The sequence below is a fragment of the Typopeltis vanoorti genome, chromosome 3, assembly GCF_054136105.1.
Source record: "Typopeltis vanoorti isolate ZY-2024b chromosome 3, IOZ_Tvanoo_1.0, whole genome shotgun sequence".
NCBI lineage: Eukaryota > Metazoa > Arthropoda > Arachnida > Uropygi > Thelyphonidae > Typopeltis > Typopeltis vanoorti.
Window position 1 is genome coordinate 141,641,509 of NC_143551.1, and position 17,961 is coordinate 141,659,469.

The window sequence follows — 17,961 nt, forward strand, 5'->3', positions numbered from 1 at the left end:
CATTTGGCTTCGCTATGTTGATGTGTTCGCTATTTGGCTACATGGCTCCGATGAACTCCTCTCCTTCCTAACACGCTTAAACAACCAACACCCCAGAATCAAATTAACCTTGGAAGAAGAAAAAAACAACTGCCTTCCTTTCTTAGACACACTAGTCACCTGCCAGCCTGATGGAACCTTGGTTTTCTCAGTCTATAGAAAACCCATCCATACAGGCAGATACATTCACCAACAATCCCCCCCCTCACAACAATATGGAGTCATTAAGACACTACACAACAGGGCTAAACTTATCTGTTCAAATGACAATGCCCTAACCACAGAACTAAACCACATTCTCAACACTTTCTCAGCCAATGGCTACCTCCCCCCCCCCCCAAAAAAAATCCAAAAAATATTGAAACCAATAAACCACAACCCCCCTCACAACAAGGATTACTCTAAATCCATCACCATACCCTATATCCGAGGCACCTCAGAAAAAATCACAAAACCCTAAAAAAACATGACTTAACTTCTTGTTATAGACCATATAAAAAATTGGTATCCCTTATCTGCTCTACTAAAGACCAACCTCCCCCCCCTCCCCCCTGGACCTACCTGGTGTACCAGGTCTCTTGCAGCTGTAAGCTGTCCTACTTTGGACAAACAGGCAGGACAGCTAATATCAGAATTTCAGAAAACAAGGACTACATCCGGTTTCACCAATACAGCCACTCTGGTCTTGCAGACCATGCACTGGATACCCGCCATAGAATATGGTGGAAGAAAGCCACGATAATACGCCGTAGTAAATTCAAATACAAAAGGCTTTTCATGGAATCAGCCTCAGCCCTAAGAAACAATCCAAACCTCAAATTTGGTTGCATGAGACTGCCCCAAATTTGGAAAACCTACATCAGAAGACTTCAGCCCAGTCGCCCAAGAATACCAACATTGCCTGCAGGGGGCACCATCAGGACTTTTAGGAGAAAGAATAGCTTCCTGCTTTGTTCTCATTTACTGTTTGTTGTGCTTGAGTGCACGTGTCTTGTTTTTAAGTTCCTGTGAAAATGGCAACATGACGTTACTAAAATATTGGAAGTGCCTTAAAATTTATTTTAATTTATATCCTAGTATACGTTGTAATTTCCTTAAACTATTTAGTAAAAATGCATAACCAACGTCTAAGCCTTTCCATGAGAATGGCAGAATGTTTTGCTAGTGGGAGTAGTGAGCACATCATTTGTGGCTGAATTTAAGAAGTGTCATTGCTGTTGGTTGGAATTCATCACCTGGTGCAAACCACAATTCTGCTTATTTGAGGCCTAAGTGGTTAGAAAAAAAGTTTGGTCTCTACAGTAGATGCCTAGATTATCTAATTTTAAGCCTATCCACAGTAATGAACATATAAACTGAAGCATTAGTTGCTATATTGTCTGTTTTGTGGTAGGAAAAACCCTCACTTCTATAGAGCTATCTCACCTTCAACTAAACGGTCCTTGAAAAGATTTCTCACATCCTAGATGGGATTTGAAAAATTTTTCCAAAGCAAGGACAAATGGCATGTTACACTCAAGTGTAAGGAGAGGAATGCTGCAGTGTGTGTAAATTGTACAGTCTTCCCATAACAAGTCTTGGAAGTAACCATATAAAAATATAACACAATCATCATGAATGACAATTACTAATACCTGCTGATGCATGGCTTGTACTGTCACCTAGCACTAATCAGACTGGATAGGTTAATATCTTGCTGAATGGCAGCACTAATATTAAAAACACTAAGCTTATTGAGATACCTTTCAAGCCCCCCCCCCCTTCTGTTTCATGAAAAAATGGAAATCTCTAAGAAATTGATGTAAAAATCAAATAACTATTCTACATTATAATAAATTTAGTTTAATCCTTTATCCAAGTGTAAGCAAACAAAGTTTGTGCCTGAAAATATCTTCAGGACTGAGGTAAGGTAGTACAACACTTGACCAAGCTCTCATCACTCCTTTTTTTTCAGTATCTCCCATAATGCAAAGCACAACTCCTTGTGGACATGTATATTCTGCTATAGTTCGCCCACCATTCATAGATCCCTTCTTGGCTTGGTGCCAAGAATAGCCGATTCATGCTGAAGGGGAGAAAGAAATGAAGGATGTACGAATTGGTCGCCAACATGCGAAATCACGTGCTTTCTTGTCTGTCGCTGTACTAGTACTAGCTTGATTTTTGTTCCTTTTTTGCATTATTTTTTTATTATTAATTTGTATGATGGATCCAGTACAGTCAACAAGTTCTATTGATACACGTTTCAGTAGCTCTTACAAAAGAATATTGAATAATGTGCTGACATTCTACGAAAAAGAATCGTCAGAAGGCTGTCTTCTTGTTCCCCTTTCTCAAGTCATAAAACGTGCAAGTGCAATTGCGGGCGTATCGGGGTAGACTGTTAAAAGAATTCGTAGGGAATCAAAAGGTGAAGGTAACCCAAAATTTAAATCTCCTAAAAATGCGCCAGAGAAAGAAAACCATCGAAACCGTAGCTTTGAATGATTTTGATGTAGACGTTATAAGAAGAACTATTCACAATTTTTACGTGGTCGAGAAAAGAGTGCCAACTGTTCCGAAATTGATTCCTGTGCTTAAAGAAAAAATTAATTTTCTTTGGAAAAGAGAAACTTTAAGGAAAATACTTAGTGACATTGGATTTTGTTTTAAAAAGTCCCAGAATAAAAGGAAACTTATCATGGAGTGAAGTGACATTGTTTTATGTAGAACGCAGTATTTGAGAGCAATAAGACGTTTCAGGGAGGAGAAAAGACCGATTGTGTATCTAGATGAAACTTGGATTGATAGTAATTTAACTTATGGAAAATGTTGGCAGTCTAAAGAAGAACGTGGAGTGCTACAAACCGGAAATGCTTCGCGGCGCATAATTTTGTGTGCGGGTGGAGAAATGGGTTTTTTAGCGAATTCAAACTTACTATACAAAGCCAATTCAACTATTGGAGATTACCATGGGCAAATGAATTCTACGATCTTCGAAAAGTGTGCAGAAGAAAAACTGATTCCAAACCTTCCTAAAAATGCTGTTGTTATAATTGATAATGCTTCATATCACTCTATTCGATTAAACAAAGTTCCAAATTGGTCTAATAAGAAGCAAGTTCTTATGGATTGGCTCTCTGCAAATAACATTTCTCATTTCCCAGATATGCGAAAAATTGAATTGCTTAATTTGGTCAAAAGAAACTCGCCCACAACTAAACTATTTAAATTCGACACGATGCTCAAAGAGCATGAATTTCTAGCTTTGAGGCTACCACCATATCATTGCGATATTAATGCTATTGAGTATGTTTGGGTAGAAGTGAAAAGTTTCATTCGCCATCGCAACTGGGGATATTGACATGTCGAAACTTTTTAAGCTTTCAGAACAGGCGAATGAAAGTATTACAGTTCAAAAGTGGGGAAAATATTGCTCTCATATCACCTCATTGGAAAATATATATTGGGATAGAGACGGAATTATCGAAGAATTGTGCGAACCTTTGGTGATCAGTTTAAGTGAAAGTGATGCGATTCGGACACCGATTCAGATGACTCTGAAGATTAAAAGAATTTGACAATGGTATTTTTTTCCAACATTTTTTTTGCATGCTATTGAGAGTCACAACAAGTCATTAATAATTAATCAGTTTAGGACATTAAAGTGTCTCAGTTCTCTCAACTGTAAGTTTAGAATATCTAAGTTCATTTGAAATAATTTCTGTTTTTCTGTATAATTATTTTTATTTTATAGAAAACTTTCTTAAAAATAAACTTAGTTACATTTTTGTTTTATGCTATACCTTTTTTAATTTTATTAACACTATGTACATTTTTCCACCTGTTATACAAGCAAAATAGTTACACTTTAAAAACAGCAATGTTCGTGAAAGAAAAGCTAAATTTTCCAACCTGTAATAATAAACAAACTCAGTTTGTTTATTATTACATCCCAGAAGACAGACTGATTACTCTATTATCGGAATGGATTCTCCTTTTTCTGACATGCGCAGAAGTGTCGAGGGACCTCTAATCGGTGGGCGAACCATATGCATTAAGTCAAGGGCCACTATCCAGACCGGTTTCAACCTTTACTGAGGTCTTATCGGTCGGAGGCAGACCCAAATGTGGAGATACTAAGGCAGAAGCAATAGGAGAGGTCATATTTACCTATAGGAATTGCCAACAGGTGTACCTGTTGACCTCTCCTATTGCTTCTGCCTTAGTATCTCCACGTTTGGGTCTGCCTACCACTGACAAGACCCCAATAAAGGTTGAAACCGGTCTGGGTAGTGGCTCTTCCCTTAATGCATAGCAGAATATACATGTCCACAAGGAGATGTGTTTTGCATTATGGGAGATGCTGAGACAAGGAGTGATGAGAGCCTGATCCACCTTTGCTCAGAGTTTCCAGGTGTTGCACTACCTTACCTCAGTCCTGAAGATATTTTCAGGTGCAAACTTTGTTTGCTTACACTTGGATAAAGGATTAAACTAAATTTATTGTAGTCTAACCAAGTGAAAAATAAACTTCCAACTATTCTACATTATTTAATAGTTATTAGTTCCAAGTAATGAGTAACGTGAGAACTATAGGCTTACCTTTTGTAATTCTAGTTTAGCAGTAAAAATTGTCAGATGCTTATAAACTCTGGTGTAATAAGCAACATACACCAGAATTTATAAGCATCTGACAATTTTAACACTTGTGAAATGAGCTAAGACCCTGCAGTAAATTATGTCAGAATGACACCTTTTTTCAGAAATCAATATATAAATAACTTTCTGGGTGAGCAAATAACTATATATGGAGTAGAAAGGAGTTTTATAGACACTAGAATCCAAAAGCTATAATAAACTTCATTTAAAACAGTGGCGAGAAAGCAAAAACAGAACATGGAAAAAAAGATTTTAAAAAACAAATTAAATCAATATTAGTACATTAATATCTTTAATAAAACATTTCAAACTAAACAATTAGAACAAAATATATTACTAAATAATACAATATACATATATATGCATCACCATATCACCAGAATATAAGATTAAAAATATTATGCATGATCACTCAACTTAAAAAAAAAAAATAATTTTGTTTATGGCAGTAAATCAGATTTTGTTAAATTTTTTTTCCCCTCCCCTCTCTCTCTCTCTCTCCATATTTACATGAATTATACGTAATTATTTCTTTTGGTTTCTAAAGATGAGTAGTTTAGAAACCAAAACGTTTTGGTCTTGAATGACCCAATGAATGTATAATTTAATATTATACATTCATTGGTTCATTAAAGTTAAACGAAATTTAAGAGTTATGGACATTTCTTTTGTTTGGTTAGAAAGTAAATTATACTAAGAGAAGAATATAATTTCTAGTCTAATCTTTTACCTAAAGAGAAGCAAACTTTTGGTAGCTCATGCGTGGGAAAAGGATTAAAATAAGAATATAATTTAAGTTATAATGGATTTTATACACCCCTGAAAAAACATCAGTCAACAAAATTTTAATTTTACATTTCATTATTATAATGCTTTTATATGGAACACAAAAGCATTAACAAGCAAAAAAGCTTCTAAAAATCATATTATTTATAGCTATACTTTTCAGATGCATTTTGTTTAGCACTGAAACAGTAACTTCTGCCCCAGAAATATTAACTGTTTGTTAATGGAAGACAATTTTAATAGCATGATTATCTAGTTCCCACACTCTGTATGCCATATATCATGCATGATATATATATATATATATATAATTCTTATGTTCTTTTTAATAATTTTTGTGGATTTGCTGATTATTTGAGCATAATCTTGAAGCCAAATGATAAACTCCTGTGAAAAGGAAAGAAGCAGTAAGTATTTTTTATTTATTTTTTTAAAAAAAACTATTTTTCAACTTTATTTAATATGGTTTGTATTTTCTTTTAAGATAAGAATATAGTTTTTTTAGTTTAAATATGTGATATTAATGTTCTGGTTGTGAATTAATTTATCAATTAGACTATAATTCAGTCATTGTCTGATTTTTGACAAATGTCTTACTACTTCAAATTCATTTCATTGTTGAGCAAGTGATCCTAGTTTTAGATATATTTCAATATTATTATTATTATTAAACAAGACCTCATGGAGTCAAAGACTCATCTAGGAGATCCTTTTATCTCACACACATCTCATCATACCGTGTTTTAAACACATTCAAACTAATTGCAGACACCACACTCTCAGGCAAGGCATTCCAATCACTCACAACTCTGCACGGAAAAAACCTGCCTCTCACTCCCCTGCTCACACCCTCTTTATACAGTTTCCAGGGATGACCTCTGGGTTCTCCCCTGATCTCCCACTATTCTCTGTAGAACTTCTCCACCATTGATCCTATAACAACCCCTTACCAACTTGTAGGTCTCTATCATATCTCCTCTCTTCCTTCTCTCCACTAGACTCTGCAAATTACATCTTTTCAATCTTTCCTCATACTTGACATTCCAGAGGTCAGAAACTACCTTAGTCAGTCGCCTTTGGACCCTTTCCAACATCTCTTCATCCTTCTGAAAACCAGGTGACCAAATCTGGGCACAATAGTCCATGTGTGGCCTAATCAAAGCCTTATACAATGGAACAAGAATCTCCCTACTTCTACACGTCCGTGTCCTCCGCATCATTCCCAGAAGTCTTTGTGTTGTCTTCACAATTTTGGCGATGTGTCCCCTAAATTTTAGATCCTTATCCACTATCACCCCCAGATCTCTTATTTCCTCTACTTCCAACAATATATTCTCACCAAGCATAAATTCTGCATCCCATCTTTGTTTTCCAAATTTTAAAACCTTTCATTTTGCAACATTGAACTCACATCCCCATTTGCTTGCCCAATCACTCAATTTATTCAAGTCTTCTTGCAAGGCCACAACATCTTCACTACTCTTTATGGTTCGTCCCAACTTTGCATCATCTGCAAACAACTGAATATCTCCATCCAAATCTTCGCCAATATCATTAATATACAAGTTAACTAGTAATGGCCCTAAAACAGACCCCTGAGGCACTCCACTAGTGACTTTCCTTTTCCTGGATATTGCACCCCCATACACAACTTGTTGATACCTATCAGATAGCCAGTCTCCAATCCAATGCACTAATCTAATATCCAACCCCATCTGCTCTAGTTTGACTGTCAACTTATCATGAGGTACTCTATCAAAAGCTTTTGCAAAATCCAAGTATATTACTGTGTATCCTTCTCCTCTGTCCAAGGAAGCAGTCACTTTATTGTAATAAGTAAGTAGATTACTAAAACATGACCACCCTTTAGCAAATCCATGCTGTCCATCAAAGATTATACAATTGTTGTCAACCCAACTCTGGATCCTAGTTCTCACAAGCTTCTCCAACAACTTAACCACAACATCTGACACACAAATAGGCCTATAGTTTGATGCTCGAGTTCGATCACCTCTTTTATGAAGTGGCACAATCTTGCCTCCTTCCACTCTTTAGGAACTTGACCAAGTGCTAGACTCGTATTAAAAAAATATGTCAAGGCAGGTGTCAACTCTCTGGCACATTCCTTCAGAATATGCGGCAATATATTTTCAAGTCCCACAGCCTTATTTACGTCTAGTTTACTCAACTCCCCAAACACCTCTTGCTCACTTACAGTCAGTCTCTCCTCCCCATCATCAACTGCTCTTAATCTCTCCATGAAGTCACATTCACAAGATTGAAAGATCTTTATGAACTGCTCATTAAGTATCTCCACCACACATTCTGCAACAGCTGTCTTTATACAATTTCCTCCAATCAATGTCATCCTTCCATAATCATTTTTTTCTTTTGCTGGCTACATATCGAAAGAACTCCCTAGGATTCTTTTTGGCTTCATTAGCCAACTGCTGTTCATATCTCTCTTTAGCTACCCTTACCAACTAAGTCACCCTCCTTGCTTGGTCTTTGTAGACCTCATGAAATTGGTTACTTCCACTTCTCTTATGCTGCCTCCACAATGCCCCTTTTCTCTGTATTGCATGCTTAATCTCTTTATTCATCCATCTCACACCTACCTTATTTAACCTTCTCACCCATGGTATACATTTAGACATTGCATCTACTAAATAGTTTTTTAAAATCCCCTAAGCTGCATTGATCTCTTTTCCAGCTAATTCCTCATCCCATGCTACACCTGCAAGCTGTCTCCTGAGCTCTTCATAATCACCCCCCCCTTGTAGTTCCACATATACCCTTTTTTCATAGGGGTCCTTGCACTGCTGGCAACCACCCAGGTAATCACCTCATGGTCACTTTCACCAATTGGTGGATGATTTGACACCTCATTGATAATTACATCCTCCGATGAGATGACCAAATCCAAGACCCTTAAATCCTCGTGTACCCTCTGTTACATACTGTCTGAGGTAGTTATCCCTCAAAAACTCAAGAAACTCATTTTCTTTACTTCCAGTTGCTATCTCTTCATTCCAGTCTATATTGCCATAATTAAAATCACCCATAATGATCACCCTTTTCTTATTTGCTTGGCTTATTTGATTATACATTTCACTATCACCACCATCCACATTACCAGGTCTATAACAACATCCCACCAAGTATTCGATTCTATTCACCTCTATCTCACACCATACTGCCTCAAAACCACTGGCCCTATTTCCCTCTTGCATCTCTACCTTGTATGGACATAACTCTTTCTCTATCATCAATAGCACTCCCCCTCCCTTTTTACCCCTTCTATCCTCACGAAACACATCATACCTTTCCATCTCTATTCCTGTCAGGATGTCGTCCTCATCTAACCATGTCTCACTTACTCCGACAATCTCTGGGTGCACAGACGCAATTAGTGCAACCATTTCATCCGCCTTGTTTCTTATACTTCTAGCATTGGTATACAAACACAACTCATTTCTGGACCTACAGCTAGTTCCACTGATACCACTCACTCGATGTGATCTCTCCATGCTGGACTGGGGCCATTTCCCTTTCTGCTTCTTTTTAGAACCCTTTGCAATTCCATCTGTTTCCTCTTGATCCCTAGTCATCCCATTACTTTCCTGTCTACACATGCTCTTACCTCCTCTTGGAGCATCCACCTTTCTCAGGCTGTGTACCCCCTGTCCACTCTGAGCCTCCCCGTTTCCCTGCTCCTCTTGCACACCCATTCTCTCATTTTCTATACTCATACCACTCACTTCCCCATTCATATCCCAAGAAACAGAATAGGAAAAAATATGATATAAGGACATTTATATTTTACAGGATAATTCACAGCACTAAAGGAGCAAATTAATATATTTATTTAGTTAATATTTCTCATTGGGTTTCTTTCATTCAGTATTTCTAGCTTATTCAGAACACAACTAGTTTATCGCAGAATACATTCACTGACAATTAGTTATTAGTGAGAATGATTTAAAAAAATTGTATCAGATATAAGAAAAGAACTAAAGTACCAATTTAGAACTCTTTACTGTTGGATAAAAAGAAGTTTGTTTTATAATGACTGACTCCCAGATTTTTGGTAAATTAATAAGTCACTCACTCTCACACACACACACACACCATATATATATATTGAGGTTTGAAGTGGGTGTTGTTACACAAGACTAGGTGGGTTTATGAAAGTCTGGTGTAGAGGCAGGAGTGGGTTGCTCATTGCTTTATTAAATTCCTTAATCGAGGCATGTCTTCTCCGTATGCGTTGTGGAGCAATGTTAGATAGAACAGACAGCCAGGAGAGAGGGGTGCTTCTCACTGTCCCACTAACTGTGCGCATGGTAGAGTTTAGCTGGGTGTCTATAATGTTAGTGTGTATACTTCTTTCCCAGACAGAAGCACAATATTCTGCTGCAAAGAATGCGAGGGCTAGTGCAGATAACCTTGGGACTTCTGCACCACAACTCCAGGTTGTTCCAGCAAGCCTTGAAATGATGTTATTTCTGGTTTTAATTTTATTGGAGATGATGTGCCTTTTATAGGTTAGGATTCTGTCCAGACTCACCCCAAAGTATTTTGGGTGAGGCTCGTGTTCTACCATTTTTCCACAGAAAGAAAGGTTGAGTTGTCGATTCGCCTTTGCATTGTACAGGTGAAATACTGAGGACACTGTTTTCATTGGATTTGGCTTCAAGTACCACTGCATGAAGTACTCTTCCATAGTGTTCAGGCCTGTATTCAAGGTTGATTCTAGGTTGGTAAAGGAGGTGGATTGATGAAAGATTGCTAGGTCATCGGCGTACATATACTTGCTGGAATGTTAATGTACCATTGTTAACAATGGTACATTAACAACTGATGTAACCTCAGAGTTAATCATGATGTTTGAATTTTGAAGGATATATTTTTTTGTTTAATCTATTGGAAGTGTTTTCAACTTGGTTATACTCTCAATTAAAGATACCAAGAAATTATATGCTTGGTTTAATCCTTTATCCGGGTGTAAGCAAACAAAGTTTATGCCTGAAATATAATCAGGACAGGGCAACTCGTATATAGAAGCTAATGACTTCATATCACTTGCCTTAGTATCCCATAATGCAAAGCACATGTCCTTATGGGTATGTATAATACTATGCATTATGGGAAGGTTCACTACCCAGACCGGTTTTGACCTTTATTAAGGTCTCATCAGTGGGAGCCAGACCCAGAGGTGATACAAGGTTGAAGTAATGCAGAGGTCATTTTTATATCCGAGTTGCCAAAAGGTGTCACACCTTATGGGATACTAAGGTAGGTGATGTGAAGTCATTAGCTTCTATATATGAGTTGCCCTGTCCTGATTATATTTCAGGTGCAAACTTTGTTTGCTTATACTTGAATAAAGGATTAAACCAAGTATATCATTTCTTGGTATCTTTAATTTTTGTTTAATCTAGTTTTAAAATGAGCAGAAGTTTTTTTTTACAAAAGAGGGAGAGGGTTATCTCTGAGAGGAGAAGAAGTGACTGCTAAATGTTTGGCAAGTTTGTATGTAAGACTATCAGTTTAATGGATGGGTTGGTGGCTCCACATATTTTGAGTTGGTTTTACACAATAAGACTTATTCTTGTATGATGAAAGCACTTTCACTAATTTAAGAATTTTTCCCCCCTTTTGTACATTAGTGGGATCTTGATCTATAATTTGGTAAGCAGAATGATCTTTTAAGACAATTATGTACTGTTTGATTTGGGGTGCAATTCAAGCCTCCTTGTGGTGCACCATGGATAATGCTGAAGAGCTAGAGCAACTTGGCAACCCATTGATGCACTCAGGATTTAATGTTGGATGGGGCCGAATACTCAAGATATAACCTTGGGGGGGGGGGGGGGAAGAAGCACTCATGATTTAATCTTGGGGAGGGGCAGGTAGTGAGTTGAGTAGACGATTTGAGAATACATACTACGCATTGCATATGACCTATGACCGGGCATCTGCAGCGATTGCCAATAAGTAGGAGTAAGATGGATGAATAATATTATTAAGCAGGAGTTGCAGATAAAGAAAAGATTGTGGAGGAATGATAAAGAAAAAGGAGATGAGCGTTCCCATGAGCAGTACAAGGTACAGGTGACCTGTATGGTAAGGAAAGCCAAAGCTATTTATAAGAGGAAGCTAGCTGATGAATCCAAAAGAAACCCTAGGGAGTTCTTTCACTATGTGGCAAGTAAAAGGAAGAATAACCATGGAACAACTTTAAAAAGTGTTGATGGTAGGGAAATTAAAGAAGCAAATCAAATAGTTGAGTTGCTTAGTGATCATTTTGCAAAAGTGTACCATCTTGGTGGTGATATTGCACTGTCAAATGTGTCATTGACTGATGAGAGTCTAGAGATAGACAAAATAAAGGTGCTTAATATATCACAGAACCTTAATGCTAACACTGCCATTGGGTTAGATGGCATATCGGCCCATGTGTTATGAGAATGTGCAAGAGAATTAGCACCTCTAACCAGGCTGTTTAATTTAAGCCTCAGTTCTGGTAAAGTACCAATAGAGTGGAAAATAGTTACACTGCATAAGGGAGGCCCCAAGACAGAGGTTGCAAATTATAGACCAATCAATATATCTGGAGATGTGATTAAGGTTTTGAGAAATTGGTAAAAATTAAAATTCAGGACTGAGTGGACAGCAATATGATACTTTATAAGGGGCAACAACTCCCATAAACCTTTATTGAGTCATCTCCTTGCCTGTTCTTTGTTCTCCTCATGGAACTGATTATTACCACATGTGATGTTGCTTCCATAATGCCTTCTTCCTCTGTACTGCATGATTAATCTCTGCATTTATCCATTTCACACCTACCTTTTTAACCTTCTAACTTTTTTATATTGCCATAATTAAATCACCCATATTAACTTTTTCCTATTTGCTTATACATTTCATTTTAGTCACCTACTCTCCATATTACTAGGGCTATAGCAATATCCATCTAAGTATTTTTTCTATTCACCTCTACCTCACAAAATACTGCCTCAAAGCCACTGCTACTATTTTCCTCTTGCATAGGCATAACTCCTTTCTATTATCAACACTCCACCTTCTTTTATACAATTTCCATCTTCACAAAAAACATTATCCCCTTCCATCTCTATTCCTGTCAGGATGTCATCTTCATCCAACTGCATCTTACTTATTTCAACAATTTTTGGGTAAACAAAATCTATGCAACAATTTCTTTCCCCTTGTTTCTGATACTTCTTGCATTTGTATACAAATATAACAGCATTTCTCAATCTATAACTAGCTTAACTGTTACCACTTATAATGGTGACTTCTCCATGCCTTCCTCAAGCCATTCCTTACTCTCATTACCCATCCCAGAATCCTCTTCAAATCAGCTGTTTCCTCTACATCCCAAATCATCCCATTCTTTTCTTGCCACATATCCACTTCCTCCACACCAATGCTATATACTTCTCCATTCCTAAACAATATTCCAATCCTTCTTTCTTTATTCTTCTACTCTTTCACATCACTTCTTACTTGCTAAGATCATTCTCTGTGCTCATTACTTTCCCTTTCAGCAGCCTCTACAGATGACACACACCAAAACCATTCAACTGCAGTCCATCATTTATAGTTCCATTCGCCTTTCAAACTCATCCCACACACACATTCATAAACTGCATTCTTTTCTCTTTCTCCTTTTCTCATATGTCCACTAAGATTTCATTCATAATTCTTGCTCTCCACCTCAAACTCATCAATGTCATACCTAAGCAACACAGACTACCTTCCCTACCACAATATTATCTTTTATTCTTCTGAACAACTCCTGATATCCAGTCTAACATTCTCCTTGTTTCCAAACAAGACATTTATTCCTACTTCCACTATTTTGCTCGCTTACTGCTCATATCCAAGTAAGAGAACTTTACTTGAATCTACTCAACTTTTACAAAAAAAAATTTGTGGAGATTTGAAGAAACCTTCAAATTTATTTACATTCTTTATATTTCATTTCATCAAATGCAAAACATTTTCATAAATCTCTTTAAATGAACAAAATAATTTACTGAGTCAGAAGAAAAAAAAACCATTTTGTAGTAGAATAATTGTTTTGATGGATTGCCATTGGCCTTATACTCCTCACCTAAACTAGTGGGAATTCAAAATATTGCTACATATACAATGTACAAATTTATTTTTATTATTTCTGTACTAAGAAAGTATGGGTAAAACAAATTCTTGGCTCTGAGCGTCAATATCTCAGGATCTGTGAAGAAATCTTTAGTAAACACAAGGCTCTCCAGATTATTAATTTGCTTTGTTGGGTGAAGTGCTGTGATTCACTCTTATTTTCAGCTTGTACGAGTCATTTTTCTCACTTATCACATAATAATATTACATTCTAAATTTGATGAAACAACTCTTAAGTAATTCTGGGGTGAAGCTATAAATGGCTTAGAACCATAACCCCCCTTTTTAATATTATAGCCATGCATGCAAAAATGGCATTTTTTCCCCCCCATGTGTTGTAAGCCAAAAAGGAAGAGGCTTATAAGTCCATTTCTTGAATAGTTCAGCACCTATGTAACAAAGTAAGTGGTGCAAATTTTCTGTGTTCTTTTGCCTTTCTTTCACCAGAGATCAAAAAATGCTTCTGAACTATTTATGCTTGCTCTTAATGATATGGAAAGTGGAAATTAAATAAACAAATAACAACAACAAAAAGCTGCTTAAACAGAAAACAGTACTCTGATGCATCCTACACATACTCTGAACATTTGCCATCTACCATTTTCACTTTTTTCAATATAGAATCTTCTTTTTTAAAAGATGTCACGTACTTCCAACAATATAATCTTATTTCTAATTCTGGTAGATATCAGTAAGCCTAACTATTATTTTTCAAGAAATAATACATACTAAAATATAACCTGGTAGACAAGTGTCTACCAGGTCCCTTGAGGTGGCAAACTGCCTTACTACAGCCAAAGAAACAGGCAGGATAGCCAATATCAATTTCTGAACACAAGGACTACATCTGGTTCCATCAGTACAGCCACTCAGGACTTGCTCACCATGCTTCGGACATGCACCACAGTATATGCTGGAAGAAGGCTACTGCAGCAAATACAAACATGAGAGGCAATTCCTCATTATCTGCCTCAGCCCTAAAAAACTTTCCCAACCTTAACAAATTTGGATGCATTAGACAGTCCCAAATTTGGGAATTCTCATCTTCAGTCCAATGGCCAAGACCACACAATCTAGCTCATTAGGGGATGACATTTAGGACTCTAGGCTCGACTTTGGTTGCCTTTCTTCAGCCTCATTTGTTCAGTGTTAATTCTGCACATCATTAAAAATAAAAAATTAATACTTTCCAAAATATGGGAAACATTAGGTTTTACATTAGGGGAAATACTAAGGTTAGTGATCGGATCTTGCTCCACCTTTACTACTAGCTGTCCGTCATGAAAGGTTTGCTTATGCTTGGATCCGCCGAAACTTTTATAGTTTCTCTATTAGGCTTTGAAACAATGTTGGATTCAATATCCACTTAATTTGAATAATTGTGCATAACTGAAGTGAAGCATTTTGGCTCTCTCATTTCAGTAAACAAAAAAAAGTTTGCATTTATGTTTTTTGCTGACAACCAATAAAAATCATTACATCATGGAACACTGAATTAACAAACAATGGATGATGCATATCTAAAATGATAACAAAATACCCAGGAAAAGGCCAAAATAATATGTGGAGAGCAGACTAGATATAAGGGTCTCATGTTATAAGGAAAACAGACTTACAGAAATGGAGACTCATTTCTGAGTTAGAGAATGTTATGTTTCATTTTACATGAAATATGCAGTTAACTTGTGGCAAATAATTAGTGTAAGCTTTAGCATAATGCTTACTTTTATTTATTTTTGGCTTATGACTTCTCAACATGACAAAATAAAAATTATATAATTTTACAGAAAGATTTGAATTTTTTTTTTTATTTGTGTGTTCCCATCCACAAATGGTTTCATAGGTGAAATTTACACATAATCTAGTTCCCCTGTTCTGAAACCAAGTGATTTTTCAAGGCAGTTTAAGGCCTGCACAAAGAGAGTGAAGGTTCTCTTTATAGCACTGAGGAAATCAGTCAGGCAACCAAGTCAGCTGATATACTTAGAGATGCAAGTGACGATTTATTGAAAGCCAGAAACAAATCTCTTATCCATAAAACTGCACAGAATTCATGTATTTATTATTACTTTAAGTCATAGTAATTGCCATGTCAATTATATAGTAACATATATAATTGCTGGCTTGGCTGGCAAAACAGATATCTCTATTCTGCAACAAATTATATGTCAAATCACGCTTTGGTATGGATGATTGTGAAAATCTTCAGCTAATAGATGATTTCATCTATCAGGGGTGAGACTATTACCCCTGCAGGAACTCAAAAAAGTTTCATGTTCAATGTTTATATCAAGAGTCTTGGATTATTTAACAATGAGCCCACCTGCAGCATGTGATTCCCATTCCCCTAGCAATGAATTGTATGACTGCACGGAAGTCTGAAATAATAATAAATAAAGGTACAGATATTCCTGTGAAACTGACTACTTTCCCTCTTTGTTTTATTCATATAGTAAGAAGACTAGATACCTTGCTTATACAGATTTTTTTTTTTAAAACAGAAACTGTACCTATAGTTTAAATAAATTGAAGTTGTTATAATCACAGCAAGTTAATCAGGTTTATTTTCATTGTAAAATCAGTTGCCATCTTTTTCAACACATTTAGTACATGAAACATGCAATTAGAGAATCATCTGCAAACACAATACCTTTTTTTTTTTTTAAAAAAAAAAAAATCCATTTCAAATGATATACATAGACAAATACAAAAATGAACACAACAAGAACACACTATACTGACATGAAATAGCATGCTTGTTTTTTTTTTTTTTTTTTTTTTTTAATTCTAATCATAAAGAAAGGCTAAGCATGAACAACACCCACCAAAGGAGTGAATGCACTGTACTTTAGAATCCATGTGGAGGTGGCTATATTTAGATAGACAAATGAAAATTAGAATAAAAATATTGAAATTATTTTTACTGTATTAGTAGCACAACTAAATTTACAATGAAACATTTATGATTTGATGAAAGATAATGAAAGGTGAAGTGATTTATTCTATTTATTAATGCAAAATAAATTACTTATGATTTACATAAAAGTAAATTTAGGTAATTACAAACTTAGATCCAAAACAGTGAATTTAGTATATCCAAGTTATGGAATAATGTATACACAGGCCAAAAATTTATAAATCTGACTATGTGCACCACATGTGCAAATTGGATGACACCAAAATAGTAAAGGAGCATGCAAGCAATTTCTTGATAAAATGAAAATTGTGGACTGATCATTTGTGTAGATTCAAGGTAAGGTGGAAGATATAAAAGGATTCTAAAAAGAATTAGTTGTCCAAAATTTTATCAAACTATGAAATCATATCATAGGTAGCCATCTCTCAAAAACATAATGCACATCTCATATTGTAGGAAACGGTAACAGCCATTTCATTTTTGTGATCATATCAACATTGCAGTGATGCAAAGAACAGCAATAGTGGACTAAAGAGAACTTAAAGGATATAGTCAAATGAATTCATTTTACTATCTATGATAGGCAGGCAGCATCAGCTTTATATACTTCTAGATTATATTCTTCTCTGTGCAATGCTCCAACAGCAGAATTATGACATGGGAGAGAATGGAAATCGACATTACAAAACTTAAATTTGCTTGTGAGAGTTTATCTTGCTTGACTATGTGCACTACATGTGCAAATTGGACGACACCAAAATAGTAAAGGAGCATGCAGGCATTTCTTGATAAAATGAAAATTGTGGACTGATCATTTGTATAGATTAAAGGTAAGGTGGAAGATATAAAAAGGATTTTAAAAATAATTAGTTGTCCAAAATTTCATCAAGAGGTTATCCTGCCATAATGGCAGGATAACCTCTTGCTGAGCTCTACATATGACCATATGCACTTGACTATTTACATTTGCGGCTTTCCTTCTTTATGCGATGTCCGAAAACTACTGAGTGTGTGGAGGGTGGGGTAGGCAATAGGTAGATACATTCATTACATTGGAGCATAATCTACATATATACAGTGATGGAATGGTACCAGCAAGTGCATATATTTGCAGAGTTTGAATTAACTGAATATTCATTCTATTGATTCTACTCATTCATTATATAACAGAAGTATATCTTCAACACTTTTTGGATCTCAGTCTATTAAAATCTAAGACCTTCAGCATGTGCAATCACATCCTTCTGGAGTTCAATTAGTGTGATCCAACATCTGAAATGACCTCCACTAATCAGAAGAATTATTTGGGATTCAAAATCAGAATCCCATAATCAAAATTGTAGTGTTGTTAAGTGATAGATCCTACTGCTATACTGAGATTCTAA

General features: G+C 36.0%; 1 protein-coding gene across 6 annotated transcripts in view; it reads right to left on the reverse strand.

Annotated features, from left to right (window-relative positions):
- LOC150108619 (catenin delta-2-like) overlaps positions 1–17,961 on the reverse strand; it is a 593,872-nt gene that overhangs the window by 49,580 nt on the left and 526,331 nt on the right. For 2 of the 6 annotated variants that reach the window (XM_090390889.1, XM_090390890.1), the window contains exon 21: positions 16,485–16,528. The exons of the other annotated variants lie outside the window; for them this stretch is intronic. In XM_090390889.1, coding sequence (XP_090247015.1) covers positions 16,508–16,528 — 21 coding nt within the window. In that variant the 3' untranslated portion in view covers positions 16,485–16,507. The remainder of the gene's footprint in view (positions 1–16,484; positions 16,529–17,961) is intronic. 6 annotated transcript variants of the gene reach the window in all.